Raw genomic sequence first — 16,275 nt, 5'->3', positions numbered from 1 at the left:
TTATTTTATTTAAAAAAAAAAAAATCTTAAAATTATTTAAAACTAATCTAACAAAAAATCAAAAAATGATTTTGATTACTGGTCTTTAACTACGACATTTGGTGGTCTATCTATGTTATGATACTTCAAGAAAGCTTAATTCATTTATTATACACAACAATAATTAATTAATACACTTCAAGAAAGTTTCTGAAACAAAAAGACAAATATAGAAGCTAGGATGCTGCCTTATTAATAAAATAAAATTCCTAAAAAGCACAATACGTCATTCGTAATAAAAACATACAATCCTTCAAGTTATAATTTTAATGCATACTTTCTAAGGCCAGGAATATGAGTATTCATAAGGTAGTCTTTCCAGTCAATGCACTTCGGATCAAAGCCAAACAATTGTGAATCAACACCACTCTCACTTGTAGCCAGTCGAAGCTTTTCTGTATTGGAGTCGTCAAATCTATATGGAAATGAAAAGATTATTCTCATTGATGCAACGATATAACCATTGGTCAATTATTTGAGCACCAAAATAATTCATAAATACCTGCTCGTAAAAAACACATATGGTTCATAAAGTTCAGCCAATCGCATCACTGACTTCATCTTCCGATTAAGATCAATAATCAAATCCTGATAGTGCTGGCAAATCACAGCATTCGCTATTTGAAATACCTAGAAGTAAGAGGAGACTACTTATGATCTTAAAACTCCTTTGATTAGTCACTTTCTCAAAAGCCAAATGGACTGCAATAGAAAGTTTGCTACAGTGCGATTCCAAGAATAGGGTCTTTCCACATTTTTCTAAACAAAAATAAGTAAAAATAAAAGTATTTTCCCTTGACATAGAAAGTTACCATGCCTAGCCCTACTATCAGGAGTTGTTAAATTATGATATTTTTCAATAGTTTTTGTTTAAGCTGGAAAGAGGCTGAAAACAAATCATTTCACTTTGGTGGGCTTGTATAAATAAGTTGTTTTCCCAATACATTTACACTGCTTTTGTTTTTGTAAATATAAAGTAGAAAACTGTAACTGTAAACAAGAGCCAAATAAACCAAAGCTTTCATTTTTGTACATAATTTTGGTTATTGGTTAGACTTAGACAAACCTTGAGTGGTATTATATACCGAATAGCCATGAATGCACGAAAACTAGCCATACTGCTCAAAACTGTCACCTTTCCAACGCTGATTGATTTTCCATTTTTACTAACCAACGGATTCTCAGCAAAGTACCGAACGACGACATTTCTAAAACTAGAAAATTTTATTGGATTTCTCCAAGAAGACCCAACATGAAGGATGATCTCAGAAGACTGATTTGCATAAGCCACCATGGCCACAATCATACAATTTACCACCATGTCTGCCGGTATCTGCGCGCATGAGTTTCCAAGTTCAATTATGAAAGCTTACTAAACAAAATATATGTGTGTATACCTTCATAGAAAGTGAAGAATGATTGTAACTCACTATATCAAAGATTGTCTCATGATGGCCAAGAAAACATTGCAATTTTCCTTTACCATAGGCAGAAACTACGCCGTCAATAGTTCTGTATCAAGTAAACAAAGCATGAATTAATTATGAAAAAATAAATAACAAAACGATTCTTTTTATTATTATTATTATTATTGATATACTCTTCTTGATTTACAAACGAGATTAGATCTTATCTCATAATTAATTCTATGCCAAACTATATGTTAGTACGTACCTCACGCCTTCAATCCAACCAGAAAATGGCTCTTTGTAAGTACTGGATACCATGGTGGGTCGTATGATAACAAGAGGCAGGTTCTCTCGAAAGCGTCCTAAAAGCATCTCCCCCATTGCCTTTGTGTAGACATAGGTGTTTGGCCATCCATATAGTCTTGCCCTTGTAGTTAATAAAATTAAAACAAAAAGAACAAAATCAAGTGATCAAAACTATTATTACTACATAATTGGCAATAAGGTTTCAAGTTAATATTATTTCATCTATGTTAGGGATAGTGCCATAAACTCCAATAATTGTTTTTAAGACATTTTAGTTTATCTAATAAAGTTGTTATTCACTTATTTATTTAAATGAGAATATGGCGTGCAACATATTTACATGTTTATCTTTATTAATTATTTATCATGTACATGTCAATGATCCATGAATTGAATTGAATATGGTTTATAGTGCGAGTAATGAATTACTACACGTAAGGTCTTCAACCATGAATCTTGTGGTCGGTAATGGAATTAGGTATTTCATTTGCGAAGATTGTAACACATCAATCATGACGATCTATCTTGAGCAAATGAAGTAGTGACTTTAGATTGATACGAACGGATTACGGGAGTTGTCATTCTTTTAAAACACTGTTGAAAGGAATGATTGTAACTCCCAAACTTCTTTTGATATTGATTATAAATCCTAAGAGGATTGTGAACTTAGATATAAAGTGGATATCACTTTGATGCATTTAATAGTGAGACTATTAATGTAGTAAAAATTGTGGTTATATTATCGGTGCATTGGATAATCACATCTAGCATCGTAAGAACATCAATCTCAAAAAGGAATCCAAGTCCTTCAGTGCATCATATAATTTCCCTTGGTATAGATTTATTAGAGTAATTATCCTCAATCTTTGGCCGGGGCATTTTGGTAAGAGTTACTAAAATACTTAATTATGTACATAGTAATTGTTAGGGTTTAGAAATTTGGCTCAGTTGGTGTCCAAAGTCTTAATTATAGATCTTTTTTATCTCTCAAGTTTCTAGTGTAAAAAAGATAGGTTTTTTGGTGTTTTTATTCTTGCCATTAGAAGGACGTCAATAAGTGGACAGGACACAGAGCCACAAAGAGTTCACTGCCTTGAAAGGTTAGAAGGACGTCAAGCCGTGGACATGACATGAAGCTACAAAGAGCTCACTGCGCGCCTTGCAACTTCAAAAGCACGTCAAGATCATGTGAAAATGACGTGCTTGACGTAAAGCCATAGAGAGTTTCTGCCTTGCCACGTCAGAAGGACGTCTTTACATTGCCTACCAAAAGCTATCAAATGTTAGAAAGTTAGCAATGAAACCCTAACATCCCGTTTTGACGTGAAACTCCAATCTTGACATCACAAAATTTTGAGATAAAAAATCAGATCTTTTATCTCTTTCGGCTACACTTTTAGGCAGCCCATTTCCGATGCTGACCAGCCTAGGCTCAGATTGGCCCAACAACGTCATTTTGGCTGATGCATAAGAATCACACTTGGTTGCAAAGTTCTCAATCACACCCCTCAACTAAAATAATTCAAACCTCAATGTGTCAGCAGGTTTGCTGAAAAACCATGTCAAAGATGGTATTGGAGCATTACTCTCTTCCCATCACTAGGGTAGTTGGCATTCAATGCCACCGAATCAGTGACAAAAGAAGGGTTATCAGGGACACTCATTGCTAGAGTCGATGACCTAGATTCATGGACAAACAACATGCAACCCAATAGCAAGGCGACACATGGTAGGGTCGTACAAGGGAGGAATGACCTACTGGAGGGAACATGATTCAAAAGGGAAAGTAAGCACTCCATTCCTTCATTCAAAAACATATACTACTAACTTCCGAAATCTTCCTTTTGGGGAAGAATGGTTTTTTCTAAGTTCTCAGGTAACTTAGAAATGGGAGGTATTCCCGTTGGCTCACCCTAGCAGGTTTCTATGCCATTTTTCTCTATGCTTTCAGGAACACTACTTGGTGTGGAATTGGTCATGCAAACTTCAGCATCATCAGTTGTGATGCCTATAGTTGAAGTAGAATTACAAAGACTTAATTTCTGATAGGTTTCCTAACCAATGCCTTCTACCGCAATGCTTGAATCTTAATTGATTAATCATTATCATGTCTTTCTTTAGGACAATCTATTGCACAAAGAAGTGCCTCCTCCCTCACCCCCTCTTAGCCCCCAATTTTCTTTTACCCCCATTAGAAGTTCCCCTCCACCTCTGGTTGCCCTCAACCATTCATTGGGGCCAAAAAATTTCATGAGAAGTCTCGGACCAGGATTCAAATGGTACTTGACAACTGTATTAAAAATTTCGTTATTTATCTTCTTTAATTTTTTTAATAATTTTTTCTTTTCTTTTTTTTAATTTTTGATTTTGAATATTGAGCCTTTTGAACTAAAATCACGTCTCTGTCACTAGTATGAAACATGAGCTAATTAATCATCCTTTTTCTTCAAGGATAACTTATAAAATAAACGGATATTTTAAAGATTTAGGGATCATATTTGGTTAGAATCGTAAAAACCTTTTCATTCCAAGATCTTTCATGGTGGAAGTGATGGCTCTGTCAGTGGCACCTTGTCCTCGTAGTTTGTCTAGGTATTCGTCCACAAGTTGTTTCTCTGCTTTGATATCTAATCTTGAGCTCCCATTGAGCGTCTCTTCCATCTCAAATGGGCTCTCTAGTATTTGCCCCTTCTTTTCGCCACATACATAGGCTGAAAAAATAACATCAATCATCGCACCATCAATTTAAAATACCTGACTCTTTAATGTCAAAATTAATATATTTAAATTATTAAATTTATTCTTTAATTTCTATCCATTTAAATTTTCGGAATTGAATTAGGACTTTATAAGTACTACACAACAGATTCAATATAAGAAAACACGAACCGGTTGATACATGGAGGAGCACTTTTAAGTTGATACAATTCCTGGCAAAGCCCATGACATGCAAAGCGCTAAAGGTATTGATGCCCAGTGCGACGTCGTATCTAAAAAAATGAAAAATAATAATAATAATAAATACAAATCATGTCTGTAATTATTAAACAACTAATATTTTAAAAACTGAAATTGGTAATTAAGTGAACTGAAAAAGTGACCGACGGATTCAACTAATTCAATCAATCTAATTATAAACATATTTATCAAAACTAAATTAAATAAATACATTTTAAGACCTATTCTGGACGCCAAAAGTGATATTAGTTTATAATTCGAGCATGCATGCTAGCTCGTAGAATATTCTATAAATTCTAATATTCTTATTTTAAATTAATACCATGCACAATGCTTGTTGATTACTACCTTTCATCAAACGTTGTGGTAGCGGCAGAATTTAGGATGATGTCTATTTCATTCCACATATTATTTCTTAGATCAGAATCTTTGACTCCCAAGTTTTCATTAGAGACGTCACCGGGGACTGCAACAACCTTTTCAGATATAAAGGAATCTAGATTTGGACCCCACTTCTCCCGGACAACCCTAAATAAATCCTTTCCAATGACCTGTGAAACAATTATCGAAAGAAAACAAAACAAAACAAAAGTAGATTCATCAGATCTTCAAAAGACATAATGAAACCTCACGACAAAACAAAAAAACTGTCCATAAGTTTTGTTTTGTTGGCCGGATATTATTTCAACATATATTATGATCTCACTTGAAGATTTTCAAAGTGTACGTTAATATTCTGGGTGGTATCAGAGTTACTGTGGATGTGTAATATGGTAGATAAGGCTAGTCTTTTTCGTAGTTGGAGTGGGACTCTACAGCATGCATGGTAGATTGCCCTCGCATATAGCTAGGGTAAGGACGAAGGTGCATGATACCAATCAATAATGCCAAAGACGGGTTATAATTAAGAGTAATGGGCTCATACATCGGTGAGAGATTGTTATATATATTAAATAATAATTTATTTCAAAAGCTTAAGTCGATTACAACTTGAAAATATATCAAATATGTCCACAGTTATGTAGGATCAGGGGCGAAACTAAAATATTTAGTTTGAGGGGCAAAATTTTTTTAAAATTTTTAAAAGGTAAAAATTAATTTTTAAAGGTATTTTAATTTTTTTTGCACCACCCCTTGGCATGGGGGGATGGGGACCCCCAAGCCCAGAATATATAGTTCCACCCCTGTGTAGGATATATGCCTCATTATGCAAGCATTTTGACCATTTATATTAAAAGCTTAAGCTAATCGTAGCTTGAATATATGTCAAATATGTAAGCGGTTATGTAGGATGCCTCATTATGCAAGCGTTCTGACCATTTATATTAAAAGCTTAAGTTAATGGTAACTTGAATATATGTCAAATATGTAAGCGGTTATGTAGGACGCCTTAGTATGCAAGCGTTTTGACCATTTATTTCAAAAGTTTAAACTAATCACAGCTTGAAAATATATATGTCAAATATGTAAGCGATTAACGATGAATACCTCATTATGCAAACGTTGTGTGGCAGATGCAAGATCTGAAGCTCTTATGAGAAGATAAAGCCTTTTGATATCTGGTTGCACTCGCAGTATTTTCTCCACAAAAGCTGCGTGGATGGATACAAAAGCAAATATAATCATCTCTCAGAACACATACAGTACACACTGAAAGAAAGAGAGAGCTAAAGGTATAGGTACGTACCTTTTGCTAGAAAGCCAGTAGCACCTGTGACTAAAATAGTCTTGTTCTCAAGAAACTTTGGAATGCTTTCCAACTCCATGATCAGAGAAGAAATGAGAGAGAGAGAGAGAAAGAAAAAGAGTTGATGGCTGATGACTGTGAGGATCTTAAGCAAGAAGTAGATAGTTTCTTTAGGAGTTATGCTGCTTTATATAGTAATATTGTTTCGCATTCATTAAGAAGATAGTTGTTTATAACATTACTCATGCAATTAACACACGTTATAATTGGATTTTCCTTCTTGCGTGTGGGTTTCCCCATGTTTCTTGTTGATACCCGCCAGTTTCTCTTACAGTCCAGATGTCACACACAGCTGTCAGCAGTGATTCTCCTTAAATCATGATATGTACTGATGGGTAGCTTACTAGCTTTCCCTTGAAATCAGGCTCTTTAATTTGTAGATCCGGCGGGAAAGTGTTAGGTGATATGGTAGTGTTCTAATCTTTATGGAGTTCTCCGAATTCTATGCGTATATTATTTTCAAAAACCTAAGTGACAGAAATAAGAGTAATTATCTTTTTTGTTTTTTTAAAAAATAATTTTCACATAAAACCAAGAGAACATTAAAACAACACTAAAAGATCACCTAATATTTTCTCCTACACCTTTTCCTCGAAATGAGAAAAAAGATGATATCGGGACAGCGGAGACCTCCATCTCCTATCATATATGTGGGTCTTTTGTTGGCTATAGATTCAACCGTGGGTATAGCAGACCTTGTTCTTATGCAGCCTCTGTATATATCACCTTTTTTTCTTTTTAATTCTTTGAGAAATGTTAGAGAGCCAGATAAAAATGAACTTAGAAAAATTTTTAAACTAACGTGGCAAAGATTTTTAAATGAAAAAAAAAATGTTATTTTTTCTCTCTCATTTGTCCCTCACGGTCTATCGTATCAGTTTGAAAATTAAATTTTTTTTGAATTCATTTGTTTGGCTTCAAACCACTTTCTCTAATTCTTTTGTTGACCAGAAAGGCCTTCCACTTTCGGCCGGCCGGTATGGCAAAAAGTCTACTCCTCAAATGTAATTTACTAATATTAATAATAATAACAATACTGGCATTTGCAAACTAGCTTTCTATGCGCACATACACGAAGCAAGGGAGTTCGAAAAGGTCAAATGATTGACTTTGTTTCCTTTTTAATTAGCTTGCCTTCCCATCTACTTTCTCACCACCTATGCCTATATTCACATTACTTTTTTCATGCACATGCATGCGGCAACGTTTACTATTTTAGGCAAGAAATTAAAAATAAGGTGGGGGCGCCGCGCGGGGGGGTGGGGGGGACCTCCTCTGCCACATTTTTTTTCAATTTTTTTTTTTTTTTTAGGAGGATAATTGAAAGTGGACATGATTTCTAATGAAAACTTGATAAATAAATAAAAGAGGTATACGCATATCTATTTAAAATTTGGGTAAAACTTGTAAAGCAAATTGTAAAAATTAAAAGCCAAAAATCTTGTGCGTGCGTTGATATTATGTTCAATCATCAATTATTTTAAAAACTTACACTAATAAAAGAAGTTGTGAAATTAATTATTTAATTAATATTCTCTCACACAAATATGTGTATATGTGTATGTATACCATGTTAAATTAAATTGCCAATTATCCTAATTAATAACTTACGCTAATAACAAATGACACATTTAGTTATTTAATATATATATATATATATATATATATATATGCGCCTCCTCAACTAACGTCCATTTTGACAAAAGCCTCATGGAGCCTAAAGTGATACATATATCAACCTACCATTTAAAGTGTGCGAAAAATGCCACTTTTTATTATATTCCTATAATACCCTCATTATATTCTCTTAAAAACTTAAATAAAAAATTAATTAATTAATTAATTATTATTTAAAAAAAAAAAAAAAAAAAAAGGAAAGGGGTGGCTGCAACCCGTAGCCGGTTGCAGCCACCCACCTTTCCTTTTTTTTTAAAAAAAAAAAAGTACTTAATTTTAGTTTTTTTTTTTTTTTTTAGTTATATATATATATATTGTTAAAAGTAACATGTGTCGTCATTTTATTGGCGTTGGTGTAACATCTAACAAAATTCATTAACTATTTTAACGGGATTTGGTTTTTTTCTCTTTTTCTTTTTCTTTTTGTTGAAAAATAGTTTAGGTTTTTTTTTTTTTTTTTTTTTTTTTTTAAGAAGAGAATAAGGGTATTATCGGAATATAATAAAATAAATAGTTTTTTTGACACACTTTGTTAATTTGATATACTACTTTAGCACACTTTTAAACTTTATGAGGCTATTTAAAAAACCGATGATAGCTCATAAGGCTTTTTTATATTTTTCCATAAGATATATATATATGGTTTTCAATGGATGTTTTTACGCTATTGTGGGTTATGTTATTTAACGTATATATGTTAATTAAGTTTGCATGGTGGCTCAAAACTTGATGCGGACAGCGCAACCACCATGCATGCACCCATCTGGATGGTAAACATTGCCTTCAACCTTTTCTTGTAGATTCATCTCAAACCACAGGTTAGCGTTCAAGTTATCAAAAACAGAATTTATGAGAAGTTTGAATATGCTCGAAAGTTGAAATCCTAACAACCCAAAGTAGTCGGTTAGAGTTTTCTAAAAAATCGAAGAACAAGAATACTACACTCTCCTGCAAAATCTTGCAAGATCCCTCTATGGCAATAAGAGTAATGTTAAAGATCATTTTTTTATTCTTTGTATCATTTCAAACTTGATGTGGCTTTTAAAATCACAATAGATTTGTAATGAATCACTAGTAAATTTTGATCTAGGGATGATTTTAAAAGCCACATCAAGTTTAAAATGTTAAAAAGATGGTTTCGAGCATTACTCAGCCAATAAGTCATCTAACAACATCCAACATATATCAAAACAAAACACAAAAGAACCAATAGCTACCTTACAGCAAATCAACAATGTAGCAGCTTCTATACTAGTAGAATTGGCAATGTTTGACACGACTTGCAAATCTTATACGAACCCAATACAAAATTAAAGGGTTATGGTTGAAGAGTCTAACCCGTTTCATTAAATTGGTCGGGTTAGGTTTGACCTATATAGTTTCGACATGACCTGAACCCAACACGCGACATATTAACTTACAATTTTTAACATGACCCGCAAACTTAACATGAACTCAATATAAAATTAGAAGGTTAGGGTTGAAGGGTTTGGCGCATTTAATTAAATTGGTCGGGTTATAGTTGACATATATAGTCTTATATTCATGCATTGATACTACCAAAATCTGACATGCAAATATGAATTGTCACCCCTAACTACTAGCCATAAAACCTATGCATTTCATAAAAGAGAAATGTTTTGTTTCTATATATTTTTGCTTATCTTATGTCCATCTTGGTACAACTTACAAGAGATGGACAAATATAATATTGAATATGCGACACCCAATGTGAATTCCACAAATTAAATGGTAGGTTTACAAAGCAGATGAATTATAGACAAGTATGTAACATCTCTCTCATAATAACTGAAAAACGCTATGCCGACTCCAAAAACTTATTTATCACAATTTATGCATAATTAATACTATGAAGTAATAAACAATTCAATCACCCAAAATATATAAAGCAATAAAGAGTCAGACACATATATTTTGATTACGAAAAGAAAACCTTTTAGAAACCGATCTAAAAGTAAAACCTCTCCGGAGCAGCTAAACCCGAAAAATCACTATCAAAAGATTATCCAGAGATTATAAACACTAGGAACACTTACAACCCTTTGCAAGACCTTGGCTCTGTAAGATCGACAAGCCTACAACTCGTCTCCTTGCTCACAATCTTCTTCAACGTGATTCTCCTTTACCGAACTCTTCTGATAAACTTCTCAATCGTAGATTTATCAAAGGAATAACTAAAACTCTAAGAAATTCAATTTAACGCTCACCACATATGATTTCTTTTAGCACAGCCTCCGACGAATTCTCTGGGGTGAAAATTCGTGCATCTCTCTTCTATAATGATGTATATATACCATCGACAAAACCCTAGACCTAATCCACTTAAAATCACGTTTTTGGGCCTAAAACTTACGGGATGTTCTGATAGTTTAATGGGCTGTCCGGACAGGGCATTGCGGAGCAAAAATAGAGTTTCTGGAAATGCGGTCCGGACTCGGGGAAGGCTTGTCCTGACAGGGCATGCAATGGGTGAAACAGCATTATGGAAATGCTGTCCAGCCTTGATCAACCGCTCTGATCGATGGGCGTTTATGGTCTGATTGAGCTCAAATTTTGCAGGGACGTTCATAACACATGAATCTACATTATGAACGGTAGAGATTGGATTCTGAGCATTCTATATCAGTGTTTGAGCCTATAAACAGTAGCGTCTGTATTTTGGAACTGAATTAAGCTAACACAAAAACTAACAAACTCCCTCTTTGGCAATTCAGTTACAAAACCAAAATGCCGAGCCAATTCCATCATCTCCCTAAATTTACTCCCCTTTTTTGTCACAGAATGACAAAGGGTTTTCATGTTTCCTGAAACACTTCACAAAATACATCAAGGCATATGTGGAACAAGAAGACATAAATAAAACTCATGATAAAAAAAATGACGTAGAATGCATGATCATAAAGAAACATCAGCAAAACTCCCCCTCAATGTATGACTCAATTAACAACAAGAAACTGGAAATGCAAAATATGTTTCTCCCCCTCAAAAGTCAAATGAGTACACATGATATACACATCAATGACTAATGTATTACACAATGAATATCCCAAACATACTCCAAATATGCAAAATATACATGAGACTAGAAATGGCAAGAAACTCATATTGCTTAACTCAAGCCAAGAAAATGTAATGTTCAACCCATGCTTGTATGGTGTGTGTGTGTGTGTGTGTGTGTGTGTGTAAGCCGTCCAAAGAGAAAAAAATTTTAACATACAAAATGAAGAGAAAGTTTCACCACCATGAGGTTTTGACAAGTATATCAAATCAAAAGTCAAACCTTATCATACTAGGGCCTAGCCATTCTCATCCTATACATTTCTCTTTGTAAAACATTTTGCACGAGTTTGACACAGTGAAATAAATTTATTTTGGAATATGATATTTTGATTTTATTTGTTTCACTATCTTGTTTATTTTTCTCTTTAAAAAAGTGTCCTTAAACTTTTGGTGTTTATCACAAAAAAGTAAGCATGAATTTTTAAGCCCTAGGTTCAACTAGCATATGGTCAATTTGAAGAATATGACTAGTCAAAAATCTCATATTGTTACCTAACAGAGACCTCACAAATAAAATGAAACAAAACCTCAATTTAAGCTTAAATGTGTACAAGAGATAAAACATAGGCAAAATGTATCACATAAGCTCAGGTTTTAGGTAACCACAAAAACAAGTTCATTGACACAAATTTTCATCTCATGCATATTAAGAACATTCCAAAACGCAAGGAATTAAATCCATGAAAAGTAACATGAGAAATTAATGGACTATCTAGGTGCATAAGACAAAAGAAAGAAAATAAAACAATCAAAGTAACATATTTTTGTCTTTTTGAAATTTTTCACAAAAGAAATGCACACGAACGAAAACAAATGTAAAACAAACAAAAATGCAATGTAAAACAAAACAACATGCTTGAATTGAGATTACAATAGGCAAGACATGAATGTCCTTAGCATTAAACTTTCATCACATCTTATAGGTCCCACTACAAAATAATGCTTTGGTTTAATAACTACTTCTAGGTCTTCACAAGACATTACACATTCCTGGACATTTGATTAGCAAGTAAACAAAAATCTTGGTAGTCCGCACACAACATCACATCTATAAGCTTTTCAAAGATCATGATATATGAATTTCTTGAAAAATCATTTATGAATATGCCTCAAAACAACCATGTATACACTCTTTATACAACAAGTGTAACAACAAAAACAATCCAATGCCTAAACAATAAAGCAAAAAAAAAATGCAAAGCAAAGCAAAGCAAAGAAAAATAACACGCTCTAAGATATTCAAAGTTAAGCAAAACAATCAATCCTAGGCATGTTATTGACTCACCTAACTTTATGTGAGATCACTACCACTCCCCCTCAATGGGTGAATGGTATAATCCTTCCTAACCCAAACCTTCTTGAAAAAGGGTGTAGAGACGTGAACATTTTCAATCTTATCTAATCTAGACAAATCTCCCGTCATCATTGTGCATAACCCCAAAGGTTCTTTCCTAGAAACATAATTTTTATTTTTATGCATATGAGGTTTCAATTTAAAACAGTTGGGTTGAATGTGACCAACTTTTCCACAATGATGACAAGTAGGGATAAACTTTTTAGGAGGTAGATTCCTAGGAGGATGGACGACTCTATACTTGGTGTAAGATACACAAGGTTCAATATGAATTTTCTTAACTTTCTTACCTTGTGAGGTCGAGGCAGTTGCTGTTTTTCTTAGTCTTCTACTTTTTTTGATTTAACAAATATTATCTCGGAAGTAGAATCATTGTTAGAAGACAAAGCAACATGACAATCAAAACTTAACTCAGATTTATCACAATTAGAATTCTGTGTATACAACATATTCTCAAGGGAATTTTTCCAACTGAGTTTTCTGACTCTTTTAATTTATTATCTAACAAATCAACTTTAGAACCTAAAACAAGATTTTCAAATTTTAAAGAATCAATTAAAACATGTGATTCAAACAATTTAGTAACAATAGATTATTTCACATGTTTAAGATCTTGAAAATCCTCCAAACAATTTGTGTATTCATGTCTCAAAATAGTGAATTTTTTCAACAAATTGTTGAAGGAGTTTATAAGATCATATTCCCCTTGAGAAGTATTTATAGCAAACAAGAGTCAATAGATCTCACTCAGGAATTTAATCCAAACAGAGTGAACCCGTTCTGATACCAATTGAAAAACGTTATGCCGACTCCAAAAACATGTTTATCACAATTTATGTAGAATTAATACTATGAAGCAATAAACAAGTCAATCACCCAAAATATATAAAGCAATAAAGAGTCAGACACAGATATTTTGGTTACGAAAATGAAACCTTTTAGAAACCGATCTAAACGTAAAACCTCTCCGAGGCAGCCAAACCCAGGAAATCACTATCAAAAGATTATCCAAAGATTACAGACACTAGGAACACTTATAGCCCTCTGCAAAACCTTGGCTTTGTAAGATCGACAAGCCTACAACTCGTCTCTTTGCTCACAATCTTCTTCAACGTGATTCTCTTTTACCGGACTCCTCCGATAGACTTCTCAATTGTAGATTTATCAAATGAATAACTAAAACTCTAAGAGATTCAATTTAATGCTCACCACATATGATCTTTCCTAGCACAGCCTCCGACGAACTCTTTGGGGGCAAAAATTCGTGCCTCTCTTCTATAATGATGTATATATACTCCTGACAAAACTCTAAACCTAACCCACTTAAAATCATGTTTTTTGGCCTAAAACTTACGGGGTGTCCTGACAGGTTAATGAGCTGTCCGGACAGGGCCTTGCGGAGCAAAAATAGAGTTTCTGAAAATGCGATCCAGACCCAGGGAAGGCCTGTCCGGATAGGGCATGCAATGGGTGAAACAACATTCTAGAAATGCTGTACAGCCTTGATCAACAGCTTCGATCAATGGGCGTTTGTGGTCTGATTGAGCTGAAATTTTGTAGGAACGTTCATAACACATGAATCTACATTATGAACGGTGGAGATTGGATTTTGAGCATTTTATATCAGTATTTGAGCCCATAAACAGTAGCCTCTGTATTTTGGAACTGAATTAAGCAAATATAAGAACTAACAATAACCTAGGAAAAATAAAGACAAATATAAAGAAACCACAAAACTAATATGTATTTGCCTCTTCATTCTGCCATAAGCATTGCCACATCACTACAAAAAAAAAAAAAAAAAAAAAAAAAGTCCCTAATTTGCGGCGTTTTACTATTCAAACATCGATATTCATAAAATATGGACATTTGAATAGTGTTAATATTCACGCATGTGCATCGTAACATACTGTTCACACGTGAATAGTAATGCTATTCACACATTGCCTTTCTATTCTATTTTTTTTCTATTTATTCACACATCGCCTTCCGCGCGTGAATACAGACGTATTAATACTAACACTATTCATACATTGCCTTTCTCATGTGAATAGCAACGTGTTAACAATATATTACTATTTAAATGTCTCTAATTTTGAAAATATTGGCGTTCAAAGTTTTCATTTATAACAATCACCCACACCAAAAAACTTCAAAATTTCTTCTCTTTCACCCACACGTAAAACGGTTTTTTTTTTTTTTTTTTAAATGGTTGGGTGGTTGCCAGTTTGCTGCCAAACCAGCAGCCACCCTGCTATTTTTTTTAATTTACAAAAAAAAAAAAAAAAAAATTGAGTTTATTTTATTTTAAAAAGAAAAGAAAATTAATTTGATTTTTAAAATATTTATTTATTTATTTATTTTATTCTAAATATTTTTTTGGCAAACATTATTATTTTTTAAATTTTTTTAAAGAGTAGCAACATTTAAACAGTGCACACTAGTGCCACGTCCCCTTCCCAAATGTGACATGAGAGCAAAAATGTCACCTTGTAGCGATATTTTCACTGTTCAAACGTCTCTAATTTTTATTTCAGTCACTATGTTTAAGAACATTTTCAAAATGTCACTATGTTTAAGAACATTTTCCTTTGAAATGGAGAGGATCCCATTCCCCTCAAAGTTCGGCGACTTAAAAGCACCCCTGTTTGACACTTTGTTGCACTTTGCAACCACTGGCTAACTGATTGAGATCCCCTCATATTTTTAAATTTGAGCCTGAAAAACGCTATGTAGGTATAAATAACACAATATGCGGAATTAACAGATAGCAATCTATAAACAATGAATCCCCAAAATAATCAAAATAATAAATCAATCAGACACAATGATTTTGGTGACGAAGATAAAACCTTTTAGAAATCGTTTTAAAAGCAAAACTTCTCCAGGGCAGCCAAACTCAGGAAATCACTATAAGAAAATATTCCGAGATTATAGACACGGGGAACTCGTCTCCCTACTCACAATCTTCTTCACACGTGATTCTCATTTATCGGACCATTTCGATAGACTTCTCAATTAAGCACACAATTCAAACTAACAAATACTCTAAGAGGGACAATTTATCTTACAACATAAACTCCATCTTAGCACAGACTCTCACGAACTCTCTGGTAAAAATTTGTACCTACACAGATTTGTAGAGATCTATATATAAAGCCTAAAGACCCTTAGTCTAGTTAGAACTCAATTACATTGTAAAATAGACCTAAAAGCTAGAGGTTGTTTGGACGATAAGTGGGCTCGTTTGGATGGGGCTTGTAAAATGTGGGAAATGTGTTTCTAGTATACTACCGTCCGGACGGAGACAAGGGCCGTCCAAACGGACCTAAGGCGGAGCTAGGGTAAACATCATTAACTTGTGTCTCTTGGCGCGACGCGTTCAGACGGCTTGCAGACAAAGGTGCAGACGAGGCTCTCAGGAAAAATTGATTTTTTCTAGCATTCGAACGGCCTTGCTTTCCATCTAGACAGCCTTGCATGGAGAAGAATCTTGGCACCATTTTGCTTACCGAATTAAGCCAACACAAATACTTACAAAGCCGTTCATTACATCTAATGGCCCAAATACATGCAGAGGTCTATGTGTTACCAAGGTAATTAATTCTAGTTTTTAACATGTCAAACCCACTTGTTTTGATAACACACAAACCTTTACATTTGTTTGGATCGTTAGATGTAATTAAAAGCTTAGATTTTAAAAT

General features: G+C 33.7%; 1 protein-coding gene across 1 annotated transcript; it reads right to left on the bottom strand.

Annotated features, from left to right (window-relative positions):
- Positions 1–297: 297 nt before the first annotated feature.
- Positions 298–6,478, bottom strand: LOC132162790 (fatty acyl-CoA reductase 3-like). The gene is made up of 10 exons (XM_059573020.2): positions 6,400–6,478; positions 6,201–6,304; positions 5,061–5,263; positions 4,644–4,744; positions 4,273–4,465; positions 1,714–1,875; positions 1,470–1,551; positions 1,106–1,372; positions 542–669; positions 298–454 (listed from the first exon to the last, which is right to left on the bottom strand). Exons 1-10 carry the CDS (start codon positions 6,476–6,478, stop codon positions 298–300), a joined length of 1,476 nt encoding a protein of 491 aa, XP_059429003.2.
- Positions 6,479–16,275: the final 9,797 nt, after the last annotated feature.

Source organism: Corylus avellana, chromosome 8 (genome assembly GCF_965113065.1).
Source record: "Corylus avellana chromosome 8, dhCorAvel1.hap1.2, whole genome shotgun sequence".
Taxonomy (NCBI): domain Eukaryota; kingdom Viridiplantae; phylum Streptophyta; class Magnoliopsida; order Fagales; family Betulaceae; genus Corylus; species Corylus avellana.
Note: the sequence above shows the minus strand (reverse complement) of the source record. Positions and strands in the feature narration are given on the sequence as shown.

Coding starts and splice junctions, on each gene's coding strand:
- LOC132162790 (XM_059573020.2), bottom strand. CDS start 6,478: ATGGAGTTGGAAAGCATTCCAAAGTTTCTTGAGAACAAGACTATTTTA. Junction 4,745..5,060: donor ACCACAACGTTTGATGAAAG/GTAGTAATCAAC, acceptor TCATTTTTTTAG/ATACGACGTCGCACTGGGCA. Junction 455..541: donor TATGTGTTTTTTACGAGCAG/GTATTTATGAAT, acceptor ATTTCCATATAG/ATTTGACGACTCCAATACAG.